Source organism: Onychomys torridus, chromosome 4 (assembly GCF_903995425.1).
Source record: "Onychomys torridus chromosome 4, mOncTor1.1, whole genome shotgun sequence".
Classification (NCBI taxonomy): domain Eukaryota; kingdom Metazoa; phylum Chordata; class Mammalia; order Rodentia; family Cricetidae; genus Onychomys; species Onychomys torridus.
Window position 1 is genome coordinate 93,859,709 of NC_050446.1, and position 27,999 is coordinate 93,887,707.

General features: G+C 43.6%; 1 protein-coding gene across 8 annotated transcripts; it reads left to right on the forward strand.

Moving 5' to 3' along the window:
* The first annotated feature begins 40 nt into the window (after positions 1 to 40).
* Nusap1 (nucleolar and spindle associated protein 1) lies at positions 41 to 27,652 on the forward strand. Of its 8 annotated transcripts, XM_036184627.1 has the most exons (13): positions 41 to 133; positions 4,865 to 4,933; positions 9,027 to 9,146; positions 11,769 to 11,798; positions 12,879 to 13,023; positions 16,277 to 16,375; positions 19,067 to 19,176; positions 21,303 to 21,311; positions 21,767 to 21,933; positions 22,578 to 22,738; positions 23,581 to 23,691; positions 25,752 to 25,860; positions 27,335 to 27,652. In XM_036184627.1, exons 1-13 carry the CDS (start codon positions 41 to 43, stop codon positions 27,429 to 27,431), a joined length of 1,320 nt encoding a protein of 439 aa, XP_036040520.1. In that variant the 3' UTR covers positions 27,432 to 27,652. The 8 variants fall into 8 exon arrangements, with proteins under 8 accessions (XP_036040520.1, XP_036040517.1, XP_036040521.1 ...); XM_036184624.1 differs by lacking the exon at positions 11,769 to 11,798 and having other exon boundaries at positions 9,027 to 9,170; XM_036184628.1 differs by lacking the exon at positions 11,769 to 11,798 and having other exon boundaries at positions 9,027 to 9,170; positions 12,921 to 13,023.
* The last annotated feature ends 347 nt before the right edge of the window (positions 27,653 to 27,999 follow it).

Sequence of the window (27,999 nt, forward strand, 5' to 3'; positions counted from 1 at the left end):
TCTGGCTGTTTTTCTGGTGTCTCCAGGATTGCAGAACGCGATGACGGTCCCCTCTGCAGAGGAGCTGGACTCCTTCAGGTACAGTGACCTGCAGAATTTAGCCAAAAGGCTGGGCCTCCGGGCTAACCTGAGGGTACGGTGCTGGCTGGTGGTGCGGGCAGTTGGGTGGGCGGGGTAGAAGATACCTGGAGTGTAGGGGACACCTGGCGAAGAGACTGAGAGGAACCCCCCCGGGGGGGGGACGCCGTTTTGGGGTGAGTAGGTTTGGTTCACGGTGTCTGGAAATTTGTTAAACGAAAGAGAAGCCATGGCTGTTACTTTATTTGGAGGCTGACTTTTTCCAAAGGCCTCTTACTGGAAACTGTGATGATAATTCCCTGGTACCAGATGGGAAATGCAGACCCGTAAGACGTAATCAGTGTAATGTCTAATGCTGATTATTAGGCAGTTGAAGAAAAAGGTTGAATTGCCTTCTGGAAAACTCCCAAACTACTACTGTTTAGTAAACTATTATAGTACCTGCACTCTCACAGGCCTTTATTGGGATACATAGCCATCAGGATATAGTATGATCGCCCAGACACTGATCACTATTGTGATGGTGTCCTTTTTTTAAAACCGGTAAGGATTTTTGCAAGGTGTTCAGAGAAAATGTGATTCATTGTGAAATTGGGGCTTGCTATATTGCAGTTGAGATATCCCACTCGTGTACCCCAGAAATTTGTACAGCAACTGATATTTGCAATAAATGTCTCTTTAATTATCACAAATGTTTTTAAATGGTTTTAACAGAATAATGAGGCCATAGATGCCCCCTCAGATCTGTCTGAATGGCAATGAAGAGTACTTGGAAATGTTTCAGAGTTACACAGCTTAATAAATAAAGTTTAGGCCCTTAGGTTTTTGCTATCTGGTTGACTTTTTTTGGTGTGTGTTGGGGGCAGTTCAAGACAGGGTTTTTCTGTGTAACAGTCCTGTCTGTCCTGGATCTCGCTCTGTATACCAGGCTGGCCTCAAACTCACAGATCTCAGCCAGCCTCTGCCTCCCAAGTGCTGGGATATTGAAGGTGTCCGCCACCACACCCAGCTGGATTTTTGTTGTTGTTGTTGTTTGTTGGTTTAATGAAGCAAAGTCTCATTATATAGCCCAGGCTATCCTAGAAAACAGTATACAGCTTAGACTAGCCTGGAATTTAGGATCCTCATGCCTCAACCTTCCCTGGGCCTCTAAGCTCGTACCACCACCTCTGGCCTGACAGTAATTGTTTATCAGACTACATTTGCTGCTTCTAATCTCCTTTTCATCTCAGCTGGCCACCACCAGCTCAGTTGAACACCTACCCCACCTCTATCTCGTAGTTTAGGTTTTGCTTCCTAGCCCCTGATGTGATATTTCTAGCTTACTTGGTTAATAAGCGATTTCCCCATTAGTCCAGTAGGAAGCAACAGAAGGCTTGTCTGTTCTGTTCAACTGTCTCTCTAGCTCCCAGAATGCTGCTTTAGCACACAAACCTGGTGGTGTGACCCACATGGTTGAAGGAGAGAATCGACTGTACACAGTTGTCTTCAGAACTCCACACATGCACTGAGGCACACCTGCCCAAACACACACACACACACACACACACACACACACACACGTAATAGGAATCTTAACAGGTCTTATTAATAAGAACAAACTTGAGGCCAGTTATTGGGGTGAATGCTGGAAGATCAGAGAAACAGAACAAGCCACAGCTACCTCACCTCGCCAGTTCCTCAGCTGGTCTTGTTTCCTCAGACTGCAAGCTTCTGAGTCCTCATCCAGAATGAATCTCAGCTGAACTGTGTTGCTCCAACGCCTGAATGCTTAACCAGCCAAATGCTTAACTAGCTTCTGGTCTTCACGACTTATATATCCTTCTACTTTCTGCTGTCACTCCCTGGGATTAAAGGCTGGATTTCTGGGATTAAAGGTGTGTGTCACCATGCCTGGCTGTTTCTAATGTGGCCTTGAACTCAGAGATCCAGATGTATTTCTGTCTCTGGAATGCTAGGATTAAAGGCATGTGCTACCACTGCCTATCCTCATGTTTAATATTGTGACCGTCATGTTCTCTGACCCCAGATAAGTTTATTAGCCTGCACAATATTTTTGGGAACACAATACCACACACACACATACAAGTAAATAAACAAAATTTGCACCTAGCTGGGCGTGGTGGCACAGGTCTTTAATCCCAGTACTCAGGAGGCACAATCAGGCAGAGCTCTGAGTTCAAAGCCAGGCTGGTCTACAGAGTGAGTTCCAGGACAGCCAGGCCTACACAGAGAAACCCTGTCTTGAAAAAAACCAGCATCACCTGGGGGGTACTCAATATCTGGGGAGTACTCTGTACCATGGGCAGTGCTCTGTACCCAGTGGGTACCCAGTACTTGGGGAATACTCAGTACCCTGGGCAGTACTCTCTACCCTGGGGAGTACTCTGTACCCTGGGGAGTACTCAATACCTTCTGTTTGATGTTGCTGACTAGGCCTAAAAAATAATCCCTTAAAACCTACCGCTATTAAAATGTAGCAAAGATTGTAAAAACAACAACAACAAAAAAGACCTGGATTACCTCTTCTGAGAGGAAACCTCAGGTGAGGTTCATTGAGTAGGAAATAATCATTTCCAATAGATGGCTTCATGCAGAGATGTCTAGTACAGTAGAAGCATGTGGCTTAGGCTCACAACCCATCAAAACTTTTGTACTTAAAGGGCAGGCAAATTTTTTCCGACATGGCTCACTCTGGGCCCCAGTTCTACCTCATGTCTTGCTTCTAATTCCTACAAAATTACAAGATGTTTCATGATTTTTAAATCTCTTTAGTTATCTGCAGTGGAATGGCAAGTGCCAATTATCTCGCCCAGATGTTCTGCCTGTACGGACTTTCCCTACAGAATTATGTTTACAAATTTACATTCCTGATATCTCAGTTTTATATATTTGTCTTCATCTTTCTTTGAACACCAGATGTATCTGTTCAACTACCTATTCTATATCTCCACCCTATTATTTCATGGGAACTCTAAGCCCAAAGAGACAAACAATCAGATTTAAAAAAAAGGGGGGGGGGCAGGCAAATTTCAAGCTTTGCCATTTACTACTGATTAATGATAAATGGTGTGAGAAGGAAAGCCAAGCTCAGAGGCTGAGGCCATCTTAAGTGAATAGAGTGATATACATACAAGAAGCATGGACTGAACAGGTTGTATTATATACTTAGGGGTGTATATGTGTGTGTGTGTGTGTGTGTGTGTGTGTGTGTGTAACAACAATTAAAAAACAGTCATAAATTTCAGAGAGAGCAAGGCCAGGTACATGGATATAGGTTGAAAGGAGAAAAGGAATGGACAGAGGAGGTTATGTAATTATGTTTTATTTGTTTATTATTTATTTATTTATGTTTTAATTTAAAATTTTTTAAGCCAGTCATTGGTGGCACACGCCTTTAATCCCAAACACTCAGGAGGCAGAGGCAAGCAGATTTCTGTGAGTTCAGGACCAGCCTTGTCAACAGAGTGAGTCCCAGGACAGCCAGGACTACACAGAAACCCTGTCTTGGAAAAGAAAAATTAAGTTATTTTATTTTGGGGTAGGGTCTCACTCTATAGCTCTGGCTGTCTTGGAATTCACTATGTAGACCAGGCTGGTCTCAAACTCATAGAGATCCGCCTGCCTCTCTTTCCTGAGTGCTTGGGATTAAAAGCATGTACCATCATGCTGAGGTAAGAATTAAAAAAAAAAAAATACAAACATAATTATTACTTTTTAAAAAATGTTTGGTTGGGGGGTAAGCTCAGTGGTAGAGTGCTTACCTAGCAAGTGTAAGGCCCTGGGTTCAATCCTCAGCTTAAAAAAAAAAAGTTTGGCCTTCAACTGCATACCTGGTTGTAGTAGCGGAAAAGAACCTAACAAATATACTTGATCTTTGATTGTTTTGAAATAGGGTCTCATTCTGTAGCCCAGGTTAGCCTAGAAATCTCAGGGAATTGCTATGTCTGACTCCATTTGAACTTTAAAAAAAAAAGGAAAGCCACTCAGATCAGTATTTGTCTTCCAGAAAGGAACAGGGAAGCTTTCCTAGAATGGAAAGTGAGTCCAGGAGTTCCCTCTTCCCCAGGACTTGTAAGACCCCCACTACAGGATACCACCTGCCCACCAGAGAAACTGGACCCCAAAAAGGTTCCCTACTCAGCTTGATACTCCTGCTGGCTTCCTTCCTTCGAGACTTTCATCCATCTCTCCAGTTCTGATTGCCTAAGCGTCCAGTTGGTCACCCGCTGCCCTCTGAAGCCAACTCTTCAGAGACTGTCCTTTGCTGCAAGGACAGAGTTCATACTCAAGAAGCCTTACGAAGCAGGCCAAGCTAGCAAAATTGCGCTCTTGACTACTTTTCCAGCTTCTCACCCTTCTCTCCGCCAGTTCAGTGTTTCAGTCATGCTGAACTTAGTCATCGTCGGCCCTGTTTTCTTCGCCTTGCTTTTCCTCCATCTTGTTCTCTCTGTTTGACCCCCTCTTCTCCATTCTCAAGATCTCAGCAGCCCCAGCCAGGACATCTGTCTTAACGCTGGGGCATCCCATCACCTGCTGACATTGGATCTATGAAGCCCACAATACCAAAGCTTCCTCACAATCTTACCTCATTGTGTTGCACTGTATGTCTTTTTTCTTTATCTGATATTGCCCCTGGGGTGTGAAATCCAGTTCTGTCCAGGCCATTGTTATAGTCTGCCAGCCTGACCAGAGTACAGTTAATAAACAGAAGAAAAAAGGTGTTTGGCATAGATTTCTTGCTTTTTTGACTTTGACTGTAATGATGAGCTGTTTTTTCCTACAGGCAGACAAGTTGTTAAGAGCCTTAAAAGCCCACCTGAATCCAGAAGCAAGGAAAGAAAATAAAAATCAGGTGAGTAATGTTCTTTATCACTTATTAGATAGTAAAATATTGAATTTAGTTAATGAGCAATTAATACTTATTGGTGATGAGTTAAGATGTAATAGATGATGTAAAGGCTCATACTTATAAGCCCAAGATTGGGAGATGGAGCCAGCACAGGCTACTGTAGTTCTAGGTCAAACCCCGACCCTAGCTCAAAAACAAACAAACGAATGAATGAATGAAAAGATATGTTTATTATTATATGATATTATCATTAGTAATAGGACCAGAGACTGAATTGTCTCATCATTGTTTGTTATAAATTTTTAAAATGCCATGTTATCTAACAAATAAGATATCTTTTTTTGTTGTCTTTTGGTTTTTCGAGACAGGATTTCTCTGTATAGTTTTGGTGCAAATAAGATATCTTTAAACAAATGCAGAAGTACTTACATGTCATGGTACATGCTTATACTCTTACACTCCAGCCTTCCAGTGGCTGAGATAGAAAGTTCCTTTTTTTTTCCTTTGTTTTTTAAGGTAGTACAAATTGGTAATCCTAGCACACTCTCTCTCTCTCTCTCTCTCTCTCTCTCTCTCTCTCTCTCTTTTAGATTTATTTATTTATTATGTATACAGTGTTCTGCCTACAGGCCAGAAGAGGGCACCAGATCTCATTATAGATGGTTGTGAGCCATCTTGTGGTTGCTGGGAATTGAACTCAGGACCTCTGAAAAAGCAACCAGTGCTTTTAACCTCTGAACCATCTCTCCAGCCCGATAGGAAATTCTTGAGTTCAGTACCAGCCTAAACTCATGTGAGACCCTGTCTTAAAAAGAAAACAAAAGCCAGGTGGTGGTGGTGCATGCCTTTAATCCCAGCACTAGGGAGGCAGAGGCAGGCAGATCTCTGAGTTCGAGGCTAGCCTGGTCTACAGAGTGCGTTCTAAGACAGCCAGGGCTGCACAAAAAAAAACCCTGTCTTGAAAAACAAAACAAACAAAAAACAAGGAAAGCAAAAGTTAAGTATAGGTTGTGAGATATAAGAGACAGCAGGAGAGAAATAGAATAGAGGCTAGACTTAAAGTCATAAATACCCAGGTTAAGTAGCAGATCTGATTTCATTTTCCTTTTTTGTTGGTTTTTTGAGACAGGGTTTCTCTGTGTAGTTTTAGAGCCTGTCCTGGAACTCACTCTGTAGGTCAGGCTGGCCTCGATCTCAGAGATCTGCCTGCCTCTACCTCCTGAGTGCTTAGTTAAAGGCATGTGCCACCACTGCCCAGTGTAGCTAGAGAGTTTCCTCTCCGGGTCCTGCCAAGCCCCGGCAGTCCGACAGCCCACTTATAAAATAAACACACAGATGCTTATATTATTTAAACTGTTTGGCCTAATGGCTCAGGCTTCTAGCTATCTAGTTCTTACATCTTAAATTAACCCATTTCTATTAATCTATAAGTTGCCATGTGGCTCGTGGCTTACTGGTATCTTACATGTCACTTGTCATGGCAGCAGCTGGCAGGTTCTCCCTCCTCAGCCTTCCACTTCCCAGAATTCTCCTCTCTCCTTGTCCACCTATACTGCCTTCCTGGCTACTGGCCAATCAGTGTTTTATTTATTAACCAATCAGAGCAACACATTTAACATAAAGAACATCCCACAGTACTTCCCCTTTTCTTTTTTTTCAAAAAGGAAGGTTTTAGTTTTCACATAGTAGCAACACATTTAACATAGAGAACATCCCACAGCAGCCCAGCCTCATTTTTCCTTCTGTAGTTATTGTTTTTAGGCTTCTTTATTTTTATATTTTTATTTACTGTATGGGAATAGGATCTGTGTAAGAGCAACAAGTGCTCTTGACTGAAACATCTCCAACCTCATTTTGTTTCTTTATAAAATGTGTTTGTGGGACAGGCAGTGGTGGCATGCGCCTTTATTTTATTTTATTTATTTATTTATTTAAAAGATTTATTTATTATGTATACAGTGTTCTGCCTGCATGCCAGAAGAGGGCACCAGATCTCATTACAGATGCTTGTGAGCCACCATGTGGTTGCTGGGAATTGAACTCAGGACCTCTGGAAGAACAGCCAGTGCTCTTAACCGCTGAGCCATCTCTCCAGCCTGGCGTGTGCCTTTAATCCCCGCACTGGGAGATAGAGGCAGGTGGATCTCTGTGAGTTTGAGGCCAGCCTGGTCTACAGAGTGAGTTTCAGGACAACCAGAACTGTTACACAGAGAAAACTTGTCTTAAAAACAAAATGTGTTTTTGTGTGTGTGATGGGGGCAGAGGGGGCGCAGGGCACCGGTGGAGAGAGTACATGCTTGTGGATGCCTTTGGAAGCCAAAAGCTGGAGTTACAGGAGGTTGTGAGTTGCCTGGCATGGGTACTGGGAACCAAACTTCAGTCTTCTGCAAAAGTAGCAAGTGCTATTAACTGCTAAACCATCTCTCCAGCTCCATCTTTGAAAATTTTGCTTTTGTTTTGAGACAAGGTCTCCCATAGCCCAAACTGTCTTCAAATTTGACATTGACCTTATAATCCTCCTGCTTTTATCTCCAAAATGTTGGGATTACAGGTATGTACCGCCATGCCCAGGTTTGAAATGTTTACTGTTCTTATTCCTGCTGACCTCCCAGTTGTTGTGTGTGTATGTGAGTCTCTAGCTGGCTTGGAATGCTCTGTGTAGACTCCTGTGGCCTGAAACAGAGCTCTACCTGCCTCTGCCTCCTAGTGCTGGCCTTTAAGGTCAGCCTCGCCCATTTGCAGCATTCTAATGATCCGTTGTCTTCACTGTCTTCTTAGTTCATAGGTCGGCAGGTCGGTCGGTTGGGATGTCTCTCCACTGCCCTGTGTCTGTTCTTTAATGAGTACCCTTTGCTTTTGTTCTTCAGCAGCTGTTCAGTTCTTATACTTGTAGTTAATATTTTAAGCCATATTTGCTAGGCAGTGGTTTTGTGTTTGCGTGTGTGTGTGTGTGTGTGTGTGTGTGTGTGTGTGTGTGTGTGTGTGGCATGAATCCTAATTGGTCTTAAAATAAAAACCCAGAGCCAGATATCAGGATGAAATCTGAAAGATCAGAGAAGCAGAGCAAACCACAGTCACCAGTTTTTACCTAGCCAACTCCTCAGCCTGAAAGAGTTGATCTTGTCTACAGGAATCCTCAGACTGATCCTTTGAGTCCTCAGCCAAAAGGGGGCGGAACTCCTTTCTTTGCCCAGCCACATCACTTTCTGTCTCAACGTCCCTACTGCTGGTATTGAAGGCCTGTGACTTCCAAGTACTGGGGTTAAAGGTGTGAGCCACCACTGCCTGACTGTTTCTCTTTTAGACTGGATTAATCTCCTGTGGTCCAGGGTGGCCTTGAACTCACAAAGATCCATCTGCCTCTGCCTGCCAAGTGCTAGGATTAAAGGTATGTGCCACCACGGCCTGGCCTCTATGGCTAACTCTGTGGCTCGCTCTGCTCTCTGCTCTTCGACAAGCTTTATTTGTTAGAGTATATATAATTTATTGAGTAAACCATCCATAGAATCAAGATAGGTGGGAAAACAGATGATTCAATTAAGGCTATATAACAGAACACAAACTTGACTGATGCAGAGGTAAGAGAACAGAAAGAGCTGGTTGTGGCAGCAGATGCATAGAGGCTGGCCTTGAACTCACAGAGATCCACCTGCTTCTGCCCCCCTGAGTGCTAGCATTGTGTGCACCACCATGCCTGGCTGACAATGTCTTATATAAGCAGGTCTGTTTCAGCTCTCTGCTTTCTAACTATAGTGTATCATACAGTAACTTTTTACTTTTTTTTTTTTTTTTTCTGAGACAGGGTTTCTCTGTAGCTTTGGAGCTTGTCCTGGAACTCACTTTGTAGACCAGGCTGGCCTTGAACTCACAGAGATCCACCTGCCTCTGCCTCCCGAGTGCTGGGATTAAAGGCGTGCGCCACCACCGCCCAGCAACTTTTTACTTTATGAAAATAAAGTAAACTTTACTTTTTTAGTTTATGAAAATGCAAATGCTATTTCCCTATTTTCATCTGTGACAAGTTACTTTGACTTAGGATGCAATTGCTAGTTCACCTGCGACAAGATCTGGCTCATACTGTCTCCTCTTTTTCCAGGATGAGAATCAGTCTGCTACATTCTCCTGTGATGAGACTGAGATGCAAATTAACTGTGAGGAGCAAGCTGAGAGGAAATCAGTTGGTCATGTCACCACAACAAGAAGGAAGCTCAAGACAGTCCATGGAATTTCTAACTTCCAGGTGAATGGAACTATGCAAACTGAAGAGAAGCTACCATAACTACCAGAATCTACCATTACCGGCTTTCATTTTACCTCCCCTTATGAGCCAGATGGCTGGAAATATACTATGTGCTGTATGTTCCTCAAAAGTACAGACTTTAAAGATTTATTTATTTATGTATTTATTTATTTATTCAGAAGAGGGCACTAGATCTCATTACAAATGATTGTGAGCCACTATGTGGTTGCTGGGAATTGAACTCAGGACTTCTGGAAGAGCAGCCAGTGTTCTTAACCTCTGAGCCAGCTCTCCAGCCCCTTAGCAGAGATTTTTTTTTTCTTTTTTTTTTGGTTTTTCAAGACAGGGTTTCTCTGTAGCTTTGGAGCCTGTCCTAGACTAGCTCTGTAGACCAGGCTGGCCTCGAACTCACAGAGATCCACCTGCTTCTACCTCCCGAGTGCTGGGATTACAGGCGTGTGCCACCACTGCCTGGCTGCAGAGATTTTTTAAAAGGACATGTAGGGAGCTAGAGAAACAGCTCCATGGTTGAGAGCACCTGTTACTACTATGGAGGAACCCATGGCTGATATGTAAAATTAAATTAAATTATATTAAAAAAAATAAGTACAGACTTGTGTCTGTAGTGCTCCCCACCATACCCCTGTCCCTAGCCCTTGGGAAGAAATCACTAGTATTAAGTACAAATTAAATTAAATCCTCATTAAAGGGGCTGGAGAGAGATGAGTGAGAGCTCAGGGGTTAAGAGCTTGCTGCTATGGAGTTCAGATTCTAGTATGCATGTGAAGGCCAGGTGTGGTCTCATGCGCACCTGTAACTTTAGCTCTGAGGGGAATGGAAACAGCATCTCTGGGGCTTGTTGGCAGCCAGTCTAACCTAAAAACAAGATCTCCAAGTTCAGTGAATGATCCTGCCTCAAAGGAACAGAGAATAATAGAGAGCCCCCCACACACACATAGACACACACAATGCCCTCCCTCAGTATTCCTGCATTCATAGTATGCATATCTGCACATACATACTTCCATGTGCAATTCATACAAAAATATAATTCATACAAAAATTGATAGAATAAATGTGAGTGCTCATGTATTGTTCACATAGGTGGTCTTCAATGAATATGAAAGAGCCACTCACCTGAAGTATAGTTTTAAGTTCTTTTTCTTAGTCTGCTCCAGGCCTGGTCATCATCCTGTGCTTAGGCTTTCTGTAGTGTGTGGTCAGGCTGAATAACTAGGGGCTTCTCTCACTTGCTTTGATTACACTGATTTCACTTTTTAAACCTTTTTTAAAAGATTTATTCATTTATATGAGTGCTGTCTGCTTGTTTCTCTGCCTGCCAGAGGAGGGCATTGGATCCTATTACAGATGGCTTTTAACCACCATGTGGAGGCTGGGACTTGAACTCAGGACCTCTGGAAGAGCAGCCAGTGCTCTTAACTGCTGAGCCATCTCTCCAGCCCCCTGATTTTATTCTTGTACCTTATACAAATGAAACTTTTTTTTCCCAAGCATGAAGATGTACAACTATAATCTCAATGCTGGGAGGCAGAGGCAAGAAGATCATGAGTTCAAGGACAACTGATGCTATGTAGTGAGACCCTATCTCAACAACAACAGAAATCAAAAATGATTCTCACCACATGTAATCATAATCCATCCCTCTCTCCTTCCCTCCCTTCCTCCCTATTTCCTCCTTCCCTCCCTCCCTCTCTCTCTCTCTCTGACACAGTGTTTCACTGTACAGCCCTGGCTGACCCGGTACTCATTATGTAAACTAGGTTCAGCTTAAAGGCATGTACCACCTTGCTTGGTCTCTTGGTGGTGGTGGCAGTTTTTGAATGAGAGTCCAGCTCTCTAACCCCAGCTGGCCTTAAAGGCATGGTAATTTGTAACAAGTCTTTCTCTGTCCCACCAGCCAGCTCCCAAATAATGACATGGAGAATTCTTATTAATTATGAACGCTCGGCCTTAGCTTAAGCTTGTCCCACTTGCTCTTATGATTTAAATTAACCCATATTTTTATTAATCTATGTTTTAGCATATGGCTTTTACCTCTCTCCCATTCTGTATGTCTGACTCATTTAGCGTCTCATGGCATCCTCCATGTCTCAGTTCATCTCCTACTTCCTCTCTCCCTTCCTGGAGGTACCACCTATACCTCCTGCCTAGCTGTTGACTGTTCAGCTCTTTATTAAACCAATCACAGCAATATATCTTCACACAGTGCACAAATATCCCACAATAGTAATTCTCCTGCCTCAACACAAGTGTTGGGATTTTAGGTATGAACTAACATGCCTATCCTAATTTCTTAATTTTGTTTTGTAGTGCTTTTTCTTTTATTTTTTTCTTAATTACCTTTTGGGTGGTAGGGGACAGAGTCTCACTATGCAGCCCTGGCTGTTGTAGAACTCACTCTGTAGACCAGGCTGACCTTGAACTCACAGAGATCCACCTGCTTCTGCCTCCCAAGTGCTGAGATTAAAGATGCATGTCTTAGAGTTTCTATTGCTGTGAAGAGACACCATGACCACACAATTGGGGCTGGCTTACAGTTTCAGAGGTTTTGGGATGTGGCTTGTGCAGGAGAAGCAGCTGAGAGTTCTGCATCCTGATTCACAGGCAGCGGCAGCAGGAGTCTATGACACTGGACCTAGTCTGAGCTTATGAGACCTCAAAGCCCACTCCCATAGTGACACACACACTTCCTCCAACAAAGCCACACCTCTTAATAGTGCCACGCCCTATGGGAGCCATTTTCTTTCAGACCATCACAATGTGTGCCACTATGTCCAGCCTTAATTACTTTTTAAAAATTTACCTTTTTATTTTATGTGTACGACTGTTTTACTTGCTGTATCATACGCCATGTGCATTCCTTGTACCCTTGGAGGCCAGAGAGGACATTCAGTTCCCCAGAACTGGAGTTACAAGTGATGGTGACTTGCCATGTGGTACTGGGAATCAAATCCAGGACCTCTGGAAGAGCAGCCAGTGCCCTTAACCACTGTGCCATCTCTCTAGCCCCTTAATAATATTTTAAAAATTTATTTGTTGTATTGGGAGGGAATTGGTTGGTGCTGGGGTGCATGCCATGGCTTGCATGTGGAGGGGATGTAGTGGGGGCTAGAGTGCATGCCATGGCTTGCATGTGGAGGGGATGTGGGGGCTGGGGTGCATGTCATGGCTTGCATGTGGATGTGAGGACTGGGGTGCATGTCATGACTTGCATGTGGATGTGAGGACTGGGGTGCATGTCATGGCTTGCATGTGGAAGTCAGAAGACAACTTTTAGGATTGTTTTCTCTTTCTACCATGTGGGGTCTCAAGGATCAAACTTGGGTTCATTTTGTATTTGATTTTGGGTTAATTTGGGTTACTTTGTGTTCAGCTTTTCCTGTTGCCGGATTCTTTCTGGCTGCCATGTTTAGTCGTGTGACCCCATGGACTAAGAAGCTATGTTTTTGTTTGTTATCCATAAATGAACAAATCTTCCGTTCTTTCTAGTAGCCTCTAGTATCTCCATTTTTGAAACTACTGTCTCAGAACACTGGGTCACACAAAACCACTCAGGAGTCTTACTCCTCTATTGATCTTCTGACTGACACCCCCCCACCCCACACACACACACCTTGATTTCATACACCTTTTTCAGAAGGTAGCAATTATTCTTTTGGGTTTTTTTCCTTTCAAAATGTGTTGCAGGATCATTCTGAGATAAAAAGAAGTGATCATACTACATTACAGAATCAAGAAAAGCAGGAAAATCAAGACCTCAAAATTACTACAAAAGTTCCTTCTCGGCCAGACCAGAGCCAAGAAGTCCGGAGTGCAGCTTCTTCAGAGAAAAGTGAAGTCAATGGTACGCCACCTGGTGTTTCAAACTGAAATTGTCAGGGGATCATGGGTACTAGTTTCTGAGGAATGCAAACCAGGCAGTTTGAAAATATAGAAATTGAGCCATGCATGGTGGCACACGCCTTTAATCCCAACATTCAGGAGGCAGAGGCAGGTCGATCTCTGAGTTTGAGGCCATTGTGATCTACAGGGTGAGTTTTAGGGCAACCAGAGCTGCATATCAGAGAGAAGACCCTGTCACAAAAACCAACAGAACAACAAGAGCAAAAACCAAACCCCCTGAAAAACAAGAAAAAGAGCAGAAATAGATTGTCGTATACATTTGGGACCTGTAAATCTAAAGCCAAAGTGTCAATAAGCCATGCTTTTCTGAGGCACTGGGCCTTATATTTGCTTCTTGTGCCTTATAATGGCTATTCCTGCCTGTGGTTCCGTGGCCTGATCCATATGCTCTGTTCTCTGCCTCTCTTTCCACATGACATTTGTCTTATCTATTTGGCTTGTGGTAGATCCTCACACTGTGACCCATGCTGGCCTCAAACTCACTGCAGTCTTCCTGCCTCAGTCTTAAGGGTTCTGGGATTGATGATCTGATTCTGTTCTTCTAAAGACACTGGTCCTGTTGGATTACTGCCTACCAAACAACCTCTGGCTGGCTGGCTCTGCCTCCCAAGTGCTGGGATTAAAGGCATGCGCCACCGCCCAGTTACTTTCACAAGTTTTACAATCAAAGCAAAACCTAGAAATAAATACAGAAGACCAAAGAGTCATCTTCAACATTTGTTATCTGGTACTGGGATCAAACTCAGGAGCTTGAGCTCAAGTGCACGGAGACTGATTACATCCTTAGCCATGACTTATCCAGAGCCAAGTAAGAGGTTTCTGGAGAGCTTGGGAAGGTCAGGCTCTCCTGGTGACTGGAGAGCCCATGTTCTTCTCTAACCTTTCTGCTGAACTCAGGAATGATGCGATCACTGCCTGTTTCTTAGGCTGTGATGCTTGCAGGAGGTGGCGACACCCACTGTTCACATAGTAAATCCTTGTCTTTCTCAATCATGCGCATCCCTTCCCTTAATTGCAACATTTGGGTAACTGAGGAGGTGGATCTCTAGAGTCTTCACAATAAGTTCCAGGCCAGCCTGGGCAACATAGTGAGTGGCTGTCTAAATAAATAAATAAATAAATAAATAAATAAATAAATAAATAAATAAAACAGGTTTTTCTTAAACTTTTTCAATAACAGGTTTTTGTTTAAAATTTTTTTAATACATTTTTAAAATTTATCTTGTTTTTGTTTTTGTTATTTTTTGAGACAGGGTTTCTCTGTGTAGTTTTGGTGCCTGTACTGAAGCTCACTCTGGAGACCTGGCTGGCCTCGAACTCACAGAGATCCGCCTGGCTCTGCCTCCCGAGTGCTAGGATTAAAAGTGTGTGCCACCACCGCCTGGCTACGTTTTTCAAATTTATGTGTATTTTTTTTGTTGTTTTGCTTGCAGGTATATATGTTTCCCAGGTATATGCCTGGTACCTGCAGAGTTCAAGAGGGCATCAGATCCCCTAGAACTAGAGTTATACATGGTTGTGAGCCACTGTATGGATGCTGGGAACTGAACCCAAGTCCTCCAACAGCAACAATGCTCTTAACTGCTGAGCCATCTCTCCAGTGCCCTCAATTAAGTTTTAGAAGACGAAAAAGTTCATTGGTCCATCCTGACAGCACTCTGCTCTCCAGTTTTATTCTTTAGGAAGCCTGCCAATGGCCATGGCATCTCTGTGTTAGGGAGCCTCCCCTTGGCAAATCTGCCTGGGCTCTGAGAATTACTGGAAGATGGACAGGAAGGATTTAGGGAGATGATGGCCCATTTCAGGCACCACCAGAATGTGGTGCAACATGTCACTCAGATTTCCCAACTGTTAACATTTTACACCTTTTTCCTTAGTTTTCTTCCTTCCCTCTCTCCTTTCTTCCCCTACTTTGTGTCTCTATCACACACATACACATATAGTTTCTCCCCTTGAACTCTGAGAGAAGTTGTAGATATGTGTCTCTTTACTACTACATGTGTTTCTTTGGTTGAGGGTGTGTGTGTATTATTTTACTGTTTTGTTTTTGATTTCCTTTTTTTTTTTTGAGCTGAAGATCGAACCCAGGGCCTTGCGCTTGCTAGGCAAGTCCTCTACCACTGAGCTAAATCCCCAACCCTCTTTTTTTTTTAAGATTTAATTTATTATGTATACAGCCTGTATGACTACAGGTCAGAGAGGGCACCAGATCTCATGACAGGTGGTTGTGAGCCACCATGTGGTTGCTGGGAAATGAACTCAGGACCTCTGGAAGAGCAGTCAGTGCTCTTAACCTCTGACTCTCCAGCCCCAGTTGATTTCCTTTTTTTAAGACATGATTTCATCTAGCCCACATTGGCCTGGAACTCACTGTATGGCTGAGGATGTTTTTGAACTCCTTGTCCCCTTCCCCAGACATGCCCTCTATGTCTGGCACCTTCTCTGTGTATTTCTTTTTTTTTTTTTGGGGGGGGGGTTATTTGGTTTTTTTGAGACAGGGTTTCTCTGTAGCTTTGGAGCCTGTCCTGGAACTCACTCTGTAGACCAAGCTGGCCTCGAACTCACAGAGATCCCCTTACCTCTGCCTCATGAGTGCTGAGATTAAAGGCGTGCACTACCTCCACCTGGCGTCTGTGTGTTTCTTAAATAAGATAGTTCTTACCCAATGTACAAAGAACGTAAGTTCATATTCTATCATGCAACTAACACTTAAGAAGCTATGACTTGTCTGTTGGGTGTGGTGATGAACACTTAAATCCCAGCACTCAGGAGGCAGAGACAGACAGGTCTCTATGATCTCAAGGCCTTCCTGGTCTACAAAAGAGTTTCAGGACAGCCAAGGCTACATAAAGAGACCTTGTCTTAAAAGAAGCAGCAGCTCCCCTGGTGTGTCTGGTTGAATAATGCCTGCCACTGCTAAAGGCTATTCAGACTGTGCCTGCTCACCTGTGCCTCTCTGAAAGACTAAATTACATATCACATAGACGGAGATCAAATAATTTACCCTTTTTTGTTTCTTTGTCTAGTTCTTGTGGTACTAAAGATGGAACCCAGGGCCTTGCATTTGCTAGGCAAGTGCTCAAATACAGATGTTTCTTAGAAGCTTTTTATATCTTTGATTATTTAAGTCAATAGAGTTTAACGAAAAATGTTTTTTATTTGTTTTGTATGTGTGTATTTAGATGATAAAGATTCAAAGATGCCTTTGGGGAAAAAATCTCTATGTACAGATGGGTTTTCCAAACTTGGGAACAATAAAAGGATGGCAGCCACCACACCAAGTAAGTTTTGTACACAAAGAAGACAGTGGGTTGCCCTTCAGATTCCTGTTGAGTAGACAGTGGTTGGCAGCAGCTAAAATCTCCATGGGGACGGGGCTCATGTTCTACCATTCTCGGTTCCTGGCTTTAGGATAGCGGGCACCTGACCCTCAGACTGTCTTTCTCAGTGTGAAGTGGCAATGGCTGTACTTAGGCTTCGTGGGTTATTATTTAACTTGAGGATACTCTTTCCACTGCTTAGTACCTAGCACATTCAATAGCACATAGCAAGGCTCCAGTAAATATGTGATGAAATCGTATCTGTGAAATACTATGTACATGCTATATACACAGAACTTGGGAGCTAGAGGCTTGGTTACATGGTTTTGGACCAGCCTGTTGTATAGTGTGGCTTTCTGTCTCAATAGCCCCCCACAAAAAAACAAAAACAAAACAAAAAAACCAGTTTTCTCATCTGCCTTACGGCTCTTGACACATAGATTATTATATATTTATAACAGAATACGGTTTGTAATTTATTAGAAATTCAGTAATGAGGGATGGAGAGATGGTTTAGAGGTTCAGAGTACTTGCTGCTCTTTCAGAGAACCTAAGTTTAGTTCCCAGCACCTACATAGTGGCTACAGCAGTTTTAGGGGATCTAACTTCTTTTTCTGACCTCCTTGAGCACCGGGTGTGCACATAATGCACATGTATATGTGCAGGCAAGCATTCATATCTATAAAACAAAGTAAATTTAAAAAAGAAAAAGTTCACTGGGTGGTGGTGGCAGTGGGGCGCACACTTTTAAGCCCAGCACTTGGGAGGCAGAGCCAGGCGGATCTCTGTGAGTTCAAGGCCAACCTGGGCTACCAAGTGAGTTCCAGGAAAGGTGCAAAGCTACACAGACCCTGTCTTGAAAACAAACAAAAAAAAGTTCAGTAATGGAATAGCCTAGGGTAGATTTGGCAAACCACTTCCTGCTCACCTTTATTAGTTTTCAATTCTCTGACCTAAAGTTTTTGCCTTTTGCATTTTTTGAGAATGGGTCTTTTTATTTATTTATTTATCTATCTATCTATCTATCTATTTAGATATTTATTTATTTATTATGTATACACTATGTATGGCTGCAGGCCAGAAGAGGGCACCAGATCTCATTAAATATGGTTGTGAGTCACCACGTGGTTGCTGGGAATTGAACTCAGGACCTCTGGAAGAGCAGTCAGTGCTCTTAACCCCTGAGCCATCTCTTCAGCCCGAGAGAACGGGTCTTAATGTAGCCCAGGAGGCCGAAAACTTGCTGTGTACCCAAAGCTGACTTTGAATTTTTATCTTGTCTCTTCCTGCCCTGTGCTTTGTTTATAGGCATGTGCCACCACACTCAGCTTGGCTTTCAATTTTTAAAAAAATAACTTATTTTTATTTTATGTACATTGGTGTTTTGCCTACATGTGTGGCCATAAGTTTCTTTGGTCCCACCCAGCCCTGTGGTCCTGTGTTTTTCCAGTCCTGCCTGGTCCCACTGTCCCAAAGCCACTTATAAAATCATCACTCAGAGGCTTAATATTAATTGCAAATTATATGGCCTGTGGGTCAGGCTTCTTGCTAGCTAGCTCTTACAACTTAACTCAACCCATTCCTAATAATCTATATGTTGCCCATGGCATTACCAGTCTGCTGACATCTTGTTGCTCCTTCAGTGGCCGGCTGGCATCTGCCCTACTATCCTTTCTTCCCCTCTCTCTAGTTGAAATGTTCCACCTAACCTTATTATTCTGCCTCACCGTTGGCCAAACAGCTTTATCAACCAATCACAGCATCACATATTCACAGCATACAGAATGACATCCCACAGCCTTGTTTGTGTGAGGGTGTCAGATCTTGGAGTTAGATAGTTGTGAGCAGCCATGTAGGTACTGGGAATTGAACCTGGGTCCTCTGGAAGAGCAGCCAGTGCTCTTTAACCACTGAGCCATCTCTCCAGCCCAGCATTCAGATACTTTTTTCTTTTTCTTTTTCTTTGGTTTTTTTTTTTTTTTTTGGAGCTGAGGATCGAACCCCGGGCCTTGTGCTTGCTAGGCATGTGCTAAATCCCCAAACCCCCAGCTTTCAGATTTTTAAAGGGATTAAAATAAAATGAGACAGAAACCATACTAACCTAACATATTTATTGTTTGAACCTTCACAGAAGTCTTTATTTAGCCTAGTGCTTTCTCAGTGTATAAATTGTCAGTTTTCAGAGGCGAGAGAAGTTGTAGCTCAAATAGTAGGCCATGTGCTTACCATGCAGGAGGCCCTGTATTTCAGTCCCCATTGCGCGCACGCGCACGCGCGCGCACACACACACACCCGTGCGCGCGCACACGCACACGCACCACGCACCACGCACCACGCACCACGCACGCACGGTCTATTTTGTAATGATTTAAATGAAGCCCTTTAACTAACTGAGGTGGAGGAAGACAAATCTCTTGTTCTCCAAACCAAGATGTCAGGGAACTAGCCAGTGGAGATGCGAATGCTTGATGATTTCTAAGATGAACATGCTTTCCTCGGATTTCCAAAGCTGAGTGTTCTAGAATTGTGTTTTAGTCAAGATGACATTAAGTTGAATGTCAGGAAAGGAAAGAGAAGAAATGTTGATTAAAAACACAGGGAAGGTTAAAATGGATTTTTATCTTACTGCTTTTGTATTGTCATACATTCTAGACTTTAAGAGGCTTCATGAAGCTCGTTTTCAGAAAATGGAATCAATTGATGAATATATTGTCAGAAAAAAGAAACACTTTAAAGAACATAATTCACTTAATGAACTAAAGGTATGCAGACAAATTGCATGGCTTTTATTTTAATTAATTTTATTTATTTTGTGTGTATGAGTGTTTTGCCTACATGTACATATGTATACCATGTACCTGCCTAGTGCCCATGGAGGTGCCCAATTGGGGTTGGATCCTCTAGAATAGGAGTTACATTACAGGTGGTTGTGAGCTGCCATGTGGGTGCTGGGAATTAAACCCAAGTCCTCTGGAAGAATATCTAGTGCTCTTAACCACTGAGCAATCTCTCCAGCCCTATCTTCTTTTTTTTTTTCTTCTTTATTTCAAGATAGACTTTAACTATATAGCTCTTGCATTCTTAGAGCTCACTATATAAGCCAGGTTGACCTCAAACTCACAGAGACCCACCTGCCTCTACCTCCCCAGTGCTGGGATTAAAGATGTGCACCGCTGTTCCCAGTTTCTTGTTAATTGTTAAAATTCATGTTCTCAGACTAAACCACTTGTTGTCTGCCTTTCTGTTGTGTAGTGAAGACTATGTTGTGGAATATTACTTTAACTATGTAAAGATGTGTTAGATTTGATGTGTTAGATGCTGCATTTGTTTGTTTTTTTATTATTATGTGTTTTAAATTTTATACATCAGCCATGCGTTCCCCTGTCCTCCCCCCTCCCGCCCCCACCCCACACCTTCCCCCCAGCCCCTCCCCTCCATTCCCATGTCCTCCAGGATCAAGGCACCCCTGGGGATTCATTTAAACCTGGTAGATTCAGTACAGGCAGGTCCTGTCCCCTCCTTCCAGGCTGAGCAAAGTGTCCCTGTGTAAGCCCAAGGTTCCAAACAGCCAGCTCATGCACTAAGGACAGATCCTGGTCCCACAGCCTGGGTGCCTCCCAAGCAGATCAAGCTATTCAATTGTCTCACTTATCCAGAGGGCTTGATCTAGCTGGGGGCTCCACAGCCTTTGGTTCATAATTCATGTGCTTCCATTCGTTTGGCTATTTGTCCCTGTACTGCATTTGTTTAATGATGTCAAGATGTGTTGCTGTTTCACCTTGCCTGCCTAAAGCACCTGCACCTGATTGTACTAATGAAAAGCTGATTGGCCAATAGGTAGGCAGAGGCGGGACAGGCGGGGCTATCAGGCAGAGAGAATAAGTACAAGGAGGAATCTAGACTTGAGAGAGAAGAGAGAAAGAGGAAGAAAGAAAGGGAGATGCCAGACAAACAGACATGGAAGAAGGAGCACAGTAGGACATACAGAGTGAGATAAAGGTAAAAAGCCTGAGGCAAAACATAGATGATGGGAAATAGGTTAAATTAAGTTATAAGGACAAGCAAGCATAAGAGAAGGCCGAGCATCCATAACTAATATTAAGTCTCCACGCCATGATTTGGCAGCTGGCAGTCCAAAACCCTGCTATCAGGCTGTCTTTAGATCGTCAGTGGCCCTTCTGTCTCGGCATCCTAAGTAGTGGATTTTAGGCATGAGCCATCACACCTAGCAAAGTTTCAATTTTTAAATTGTTTAACACTGTGGAGAATATAGCTATAATCATATGACTGTATTTGCAAATGTATCTAGGTTTGACACATCTTTCTTAAAATTGCTTCCTCCTGCCCTCAGAAATTTTAAAACCTTCCAAGTAAAACTGTATCCTGCCATCTTATGGCTCATGCCTTTAACCCAGTATTTAGAAGGTGGAGACAGGCAGGTGAGTGAGGCCATCATGGTCTATATGGTGAGTTCCAGGTCAGCCAGGGCTATAGAGTGAGATTTTTTTTTTTTTTTTTTTTTTGTGAGCACTCTCACAATTTTTTTTTTAAAATTTTATTTATTATGTACATAGTGCTCTGCCTGCATGTGTGCCTTCAGGCCAGAAGAGGGCACTAGATCTCATTACAGATGGTTGTAAGCTACCATATGGTTGCTGGGAATTGAACTCAGGACCTCTGGAAGAACAGCCAGTGCTCTTAACCTTTGAGCCATGTCTCCAGCCCCCAATTTTTTTTTTTAATTAAAAAATAAATGAAGCTGGGTGGTGGTGGCACACACCTTTAATCTCAGCACTCGGGAGGCAGAGGCAGGCGCATCTCTGTGTGTTCGAGGCCAGTCAGCCTGGTCTACAGAGTGAGATCCAGGATAGGCACCAAAACTACACAGAGAAACCCTGTCTCGAAAAAAAATAAAATATTATATGTGTGTATACCCACAAATAATGTACACACACACACACACACACACACACACACACACACACACGAGTTCAGGTGCCCATGAAGGCCAAAAATAGGATTTTATGAAGTCTAAACTAGCCTTGAAATGTCTCTGGATGAGACTGGCAATGAACTTCTGACCTTTTTGCCTCCACCTTCCAAGTGGTGGGATTACAGGGATGTACCTCCCCACCTGGTTTAAGAACAAGCTCTTATTTTGGCACTTATATTGTGTGTGTATGTGTGTGCATGCCAAGGTCAGAGGACCATTTGTGAGAGCTGATTCTTTCCTCTCTCATGTGGGCTGTGGGATAGAATGCATGTTATCAGACTTCTGCCTTTACCTGCTGAGATAACTCGCAGGCCTGTGACCAAGATTTAAAATGGTGCTTTTTCTTCCTTCAAAAGCAGCTTGAGAAAAAGGGGATAGTGACCCCAGTTCCAGCAAGAGGAAGATTCTCTGTACCCCATACTCCTGCCAGGCAGCAGTTCTCACAAGACCAGTCCCAGGGCCCTGAAAGTCTGAAGGGGTCAGACAAACACTCTGTTGTGCTTTCAGCAACTAAAATGAATGTCAGGTAAAGAGATTCTTTTTTTTAAGAGATTGTATAGGTATGTATACACATGTGTACATTGGGGTTTAAATCCAGGGCCTTGGGTATGCTAGACAAGGGCTCTACCAGTGTTCAGATATGCGTGCGTGTGCGTGTGCATGTGTGTGTGTGTGGGTGGGGGGGGTAGGTTTGTTGGATAGAGGACAACCTCCAGCCTGTCATTGGCCAACATAAGAATATCAGAAAAACACAAACATATTTTATTTATTATCGTTAAAGATTTATTATTTGGTATGTGTGAGCATTTGACTGCATGTATGTATACCACTTGGGTGCCTCGTGCTCCCAGAGGCCAGCCAGGAGGTGTCAGATCCTCTGAAACTGGAATCACAAATGGTTGTGGGAGCTGGGAACTGAACCTGGGTCCTCTGTATGTGCATCCAATGCTCTGAACTGCTGAGCTATCTTTCCAGCCCCTCAAAACTTATTTTAAAAATGATGGAGGTTGTCAAAACATGTCTTTTGGGTGAGAGAGGTTGACTGACGTAGCAAGTATTTCCTGAGGCTCATGTGCCACCTGGTGACGGTCCAGTGGTTTCATTTGCAAGCTTAACTTTAGTGACTCTAGTTACAAGGACCCACATCTTCCTCTCCATGATTGCATTTAGGTTTTCAGCTGCTACGAAAGATAATGAACATAAGTACTCACTGACCAAGACTCCAGCCAGAAAGTCTCCACGTGTGACCCTACCTGGGAGTGCTTCAAAAGACCAGGCTGTGTTGAGGACACCCAAGTTAAAGGCCACTGAGCGGAGTTCTACTGCTGCAGGTAAAAAGGAAGTTCTCACTTTAAACCTTCTGAACTAAACGTGTCCCTTTCTCTGAAGTCTCTTCACATGTAGACAATCAAGGACAAAAGTCATAGCACGGTTTTCTTTGACACTGGTGAAGGAAACACCAGAGATGTAAGCTATAAACTCACATGCCTGCTGCACACACCAAGACTCTGCTTCAAATCCCTTGGAAAGGTCAGGTTGATAGCTGGCTCCTGGACCAGAGCCATCCATTGCTTCAGACTGGAGGGGAAGTCATTGGTGTGAAGACTAGGGGCCTCTAATGGGGTCATGACGTAACTTGGGCCCAGGGCTAGAGAGAGGCTTAGTGAATAAAAGCACTTGTCTCTCTCTCTCTCTCTCTCTCTCTCTCTCTCTCTCTCTCCCTCTCCCTCTCTCTCTCTCTCTCTCTTTCTCTCTTTCTTTTCTTCCTTTTTTTATTAAACAGTGTTCTGTTTGCATGCATCCCTGCAGGCCAGAAGAAGGTACCAGATCTCATTACAGATGGTTGTGAGCCACCATGTGGTTGCTGGGAATTGAACTCAGGACCTCTGGAAGAGCAGTCAGTGCTCTTAACCTCTGAGCCATCTCTCCAGCCCCGTAAATTTTTTTTGTTTAAATAATTAAGTTCTAGCTGGGCGTGGTGGTGCACACCTTTAATCTCAGCACTGGGGAAAGGGGACATTCAGAGGCAGGTGGCTCTCTGAGTTTGAGGCCAGCCTGGTCTACAGAGCGAGTTCCAGGACAGCCAGGACTGTTATACAGAAAACCCTGTCCCAAAAAGACCAAAAACAAAAACAAAACAAGAAATGAAGTTCTTCGGTGTTCTGCTTTTCAGTTCTCACCCCATTCCAGTGGTCAGCAGCACAGACTCCAGGCTCCAGTAAGAAGCCGGCGTTTGATCTCCAGGCAAGCTTGTCTCGTCCCCTCAACTACAAGCCACACAAAGGTATGTGGAATTGTCTGGAAGGACAAGGCTGGTAGAAGACTTTAACAGTTCTGCATCAAAAGATGTCAAAAGGCTGGAGGTTGTGTGGGGGGGGTGATATTATAATATATATAGCAGTAAAGTGCTTCCTGGCAGGCATGAGGCTGAATTTGATCCTCGAACACTACAAAACAAGAGAAAAAATGCTCTATGACTTGGAAGAAGTCCTACTATGGAAATTTCTGCCCCTACTTCCACATGAATCACTGACTTAAAAGGGTTTTCCACTGTGCAAACCCACTGACCTGCTTACACAGTCGTTTACCAGGAGTGTGGCTTGTAGCAGATTGGTGTCGGCCTAAAGGTAGCCTTGCATCTCTGCCTCTTAGAAACAGGCATATAAACACCTGCTCGAGTTTCTGCTCCTTTGTTTTGAGACAGGGCTTCAGTTTGTTTGTTTGTTTGTTTTTTGGTTTTTCGAGTCAGGGTTTTTCTGTAGCTTTGGTGCCTGTCCTGGATCTCGCTCTGTAGGCCAGGCTGGCCTCGAACTCACAGATCCTCCTGCCTCTGCCAAGTGCTGCCTCCACCAGCAGGCCTCTTAGCGACTTTAAAGTATGTGTCATCGACTTTGTTTTGGGTGTGCAGTTTTTGTTGATCTTTGTTGTGGCGTTTTGGGGATGGGTCCAGTTCATCTGGTGGTGAAGGCCGTGTGGCAGAACATGAGGCTGGCCCATCCATCACGTGTGTCACAGCAGTTCCAGGCAGAGACAGTCCGTGGCAGGAAGCCAGCGGCAGGAGCAGGCCAGCCTGTCACACTGCGCTGGCTGGAAGCAGAGAGAGTTTTCTATTCTGAGTCTCACTGTGTAGCCCAAGCCAATCTGGACCTCTCTTTTTACCCTTTGTGCCCTTGAACTCATGGTCTTTCTTTACTTTCAGCCTCCTAAGGTGTGGGATAGCTGATGTGAGCCGCCATGCCTAGCTATAACGTGCACAGTAACCACACGGTGGCATATACTCACACACACACATACAAGTAATTAAAAACATCTGTAAAAACTTAAAAATATGAAATGCTTTTTAAAAAATTCTATTAAACATAATACTTATACAATTTTAAGATAAATTATTTGGTTGTAATTGTTTTATTCAGTATGATGTATAATTAGATTAACAACAGATTTAATTATTAGTATTTGTTTAGATTTTTAAAATATTATTGTACTGTCTGTGCACATGTAAGTGCAGTTGTCTAGGGAGGGAGAAGGTGTCCAATACCCTGGAACTGGAGTTACAGGGTTTGTAAGCCATGTGACGGGGCTGAGGACAGAACTCGGGTCCTATGTAAGAGCAGTAAGCACTCTTAACCACCACTGAGCATCTCTCTAGCTCCCTGTATTAGGACTTTTCCCTCATGACTTCCTCAGAGTTAAAAAAGAAAGAAAGAGAGAGAGAGAGAGAGAGAGAGAGAGAGAGAGAAAGGAAGGAAGGAAGGAAGGAAGGAAGGAAGGAAGGAAGGAAGGAAGGAAGAAGGAAGGAAGGAAGGAAGGAAGGAAGGAAGGAAGGAAGGAAGGAAGGAAGGAAGGAAGGAAGGAAGGAAGGAAGGAAGGAAGGAAGGAAAAATGACAGCAGGGCCAGCATGACGGCTCAGCAGGTATCTGACAGCCTGAGTTTGCAAGTCCTAGGACCCACATGGTGGAAGGAGAGAAGCAACTGTAGCAGTTGTCTGTTGACCCCCACATGCCAGGGCATGTGCACACCAATAAAGGTAAAAAGCGGCTCTATGATCCCGGCCGGTGAGCCACTGAGTGGGTAGGGTGCCTGCTGCACAGACCTGACCATCTTAGGTTGTTTGCAGAACTCTTGGTGGAGGAGGGGAGAACCAGCTCTCCAGAGTTGTCCTCTCTCCTTTGTACTCACACTCATACAAACAATAATAATAAAAGGTTTTTATTAAAGCACACTTTTATTTTTTGAGGAATAATATGATTCACGTTTGGAATGTTGATAGGCAGTTAAAAAAAAGACGGAGACAATAGAATTGTGAATAAAAGAATCGTAACACTGTCCTTTTCCTCACCTAGGAAAGCTGAAACCTTGGGGGCAATCTAAAGAGAATAGTTCTCTGAATGAGTGTGTCAGCAGAGTTAGCCTCCACAGGAAAACTTACAAACAGCCTCATCTCCACACCAGGTGAGTACATCATTATCTCCTATTCCAAATTTTCTAATTTCAGAAGACGGTGTAGCAAGGCATGTAAGGGATAGAATCATAGCAGTGACAGAAGAGGAATATTCAAACAAACAAACAAAATGCTTGCAATTAGATGTTCTACAGACAACAGTTTATTTTGACCTACAGTTGTGGAAGTCCAGGGTGCTGGTGGAATCTTAAGCTATGTCACAAGATGGCAAATGGTGTATGTGCACTTGAGAGTCAGGAGAATGTGTGAACTAGGCAGAGGGAAAGTGTTCTGCTGTCTTGTTAACAGCCTCCTAAAGAGCTAGCTCATTCCTCAGGCTTGGCATTAATCACTTTCAAGGGTGGAACCCATAACCTAAAAGTGAGCTAGGGGAGCCAGGCAGTGGTGGTGCTTGCCTTTAATCCCAGCACTCGGGAGGCAGAGTCAGGCAGAGCTCTGTGAGTTCGAGGCCAGCCTGGTCAACAGAGCGAGATCCAGGACAGACCTAAAAACTACACAAAGAAACCCTGTCTCAAAAAACAAAACAAAACAAAAAAAAAAAGTGAGCTAGATCCCTGGAATACATGTTTTGCTTTGTTTCGGTTTTTTTTTTAGACAGGGTTTCTCTGTGTAGCTCTGGCTGTCCTGAAACTCACTATGTAGACGAGGCTGGTCTCAAACTCAGAGATCTAGCTGCCTCTGCCTCTGTCTCCAAAGTGCTGGGACTAAAAACATGCACCAACGGTAGCCTATTTAAAAATGTGAATTTTGTTAAGTATTTTCAGCTCTACAAAATGGATTCCAAACTGGGTTTGCAATGCACCCTGAATTCTGCTTCATGTTTCTGTGGGACCTATCTTCCCAACAGCACATGTAACTATCCCTGCAGACACCAGTGCTCAAGTATGGGCAGGTATAAATTCTCCACTCCCAAGCAAACTAGGCATGTAAGGAGTGAAGTACCACACAGACCCAAGCCAAGCATGGCCTTCTGTGGGCTGGGCTGCACTTGGTTTTGGCTGAAGCAGCTTTACTGCCTGGACTGTCTCCATACAGGTTGCCTATCATCCACCTCTTGACTATATCCATTTCCACCAAGACTTTTACTACATGTAAGGTAACATGAGCCTGGAGGTTTTTCTTGTCTCTGGTCAGTGGACCCTAGTTCCAGTACTCTGGCCAAACTCTGTTTGACTTCTAGGAATAAGACTTCTCATTTACAGCTAACTTTTGAAGTACAGGCACAGAATTCGGCCACCAAGCTGTCCTCTGGTTCTTGCTCCACGTGTGACTTTAGAGGCTGTTAGCATAACAGCCTGTAGCCTTTGCACACGGTGCTGACTGATGTTGCAACCGGTGGGGAGAGCCCCGTTCCCGGCAGACATCTGTTCCATGAGTGTGCCAGATGCCATTTAACTAATGCTAGGTCAGCAGTACGTTTTTTAGTGTCTGTAGGGCTAACATGGAGCCTGTCTGTCCTCTTAGGGAAGAACAACGGAAGAAACATGAGCAAGAACGAAAGGAGAGGAAGGCAAAGGTCTTGGAAGCTCGAAGAAACCTGGTCACGACCAAAGCCCAGTGATGCCGTCCAGTCCTTTCCTTCCGGCTTGTTTTCCTTCTCTCGGTGTTTTTATATTCTCCTCTACGGTAGTCAAAAGCTTTTTCTACCATAACTGTCGGTCCTCATTTGTGGAGTGTCTGTTCTCCATGTGCTATAGCTCTGAAAATACGTTCTCATCCTAAAGTTCACAACTAAAGTGGTTTTCACCTATTGTCCTGTAAAACTCTGCCTTTTAGAGACCTGTCCTTGGGGTTCTTGACAGGTTTCCATGTCAAGGTCCTGCTAGTTCTAACAGGGATGACCTGTTAGAGGATTCTCCTGGACAAGAGCATTTCATGCATGGCAGCAAGCCATAGCAGAAGCTTAGCTTGGGAATCTGAGTGAGATCAAGTTCACAGGAAAAGGGAGGCTGGAGAGGCCACCTCTTTGTTCACTAGTCTGGAAAATCTAATAATCTTATTGATTTGGTTATGAATCAATATTTTATCAAGGTAAAAACATGTTTTCTCTTATAGGAGCCTTGTTCAGATCATTTCATGTAATTGCCAACTGTCATTATATTTTTAAAACAGAATTCTTCGGCTCTACT

Excerpts from the sequence above, each read along its gene's own strand:
- Nusap1 (XM_036184627.1), top strand. The coding sequence starts at position 41 with ATGACGGTCCCCTCTGCAGAGGAGCTGGACTCCTTCAGGTACAGTGAC. Across the intron at positions 9,147-11,768 it reads CAAGAAGGAAGCTCAAGACA|CTGAGAGTTCTGCATCCTGA; the intron begins GTCCATGGAATT and ends CAGGAGAAGCAG. Across the intron at positions 11,799-12,878 it reads TGCATCCTGATTCACAGGCA|GATCATTCTGAGATAAAAAG; the intron begins GCGGCAGCAGGA and ends AATGTGTTGCAG.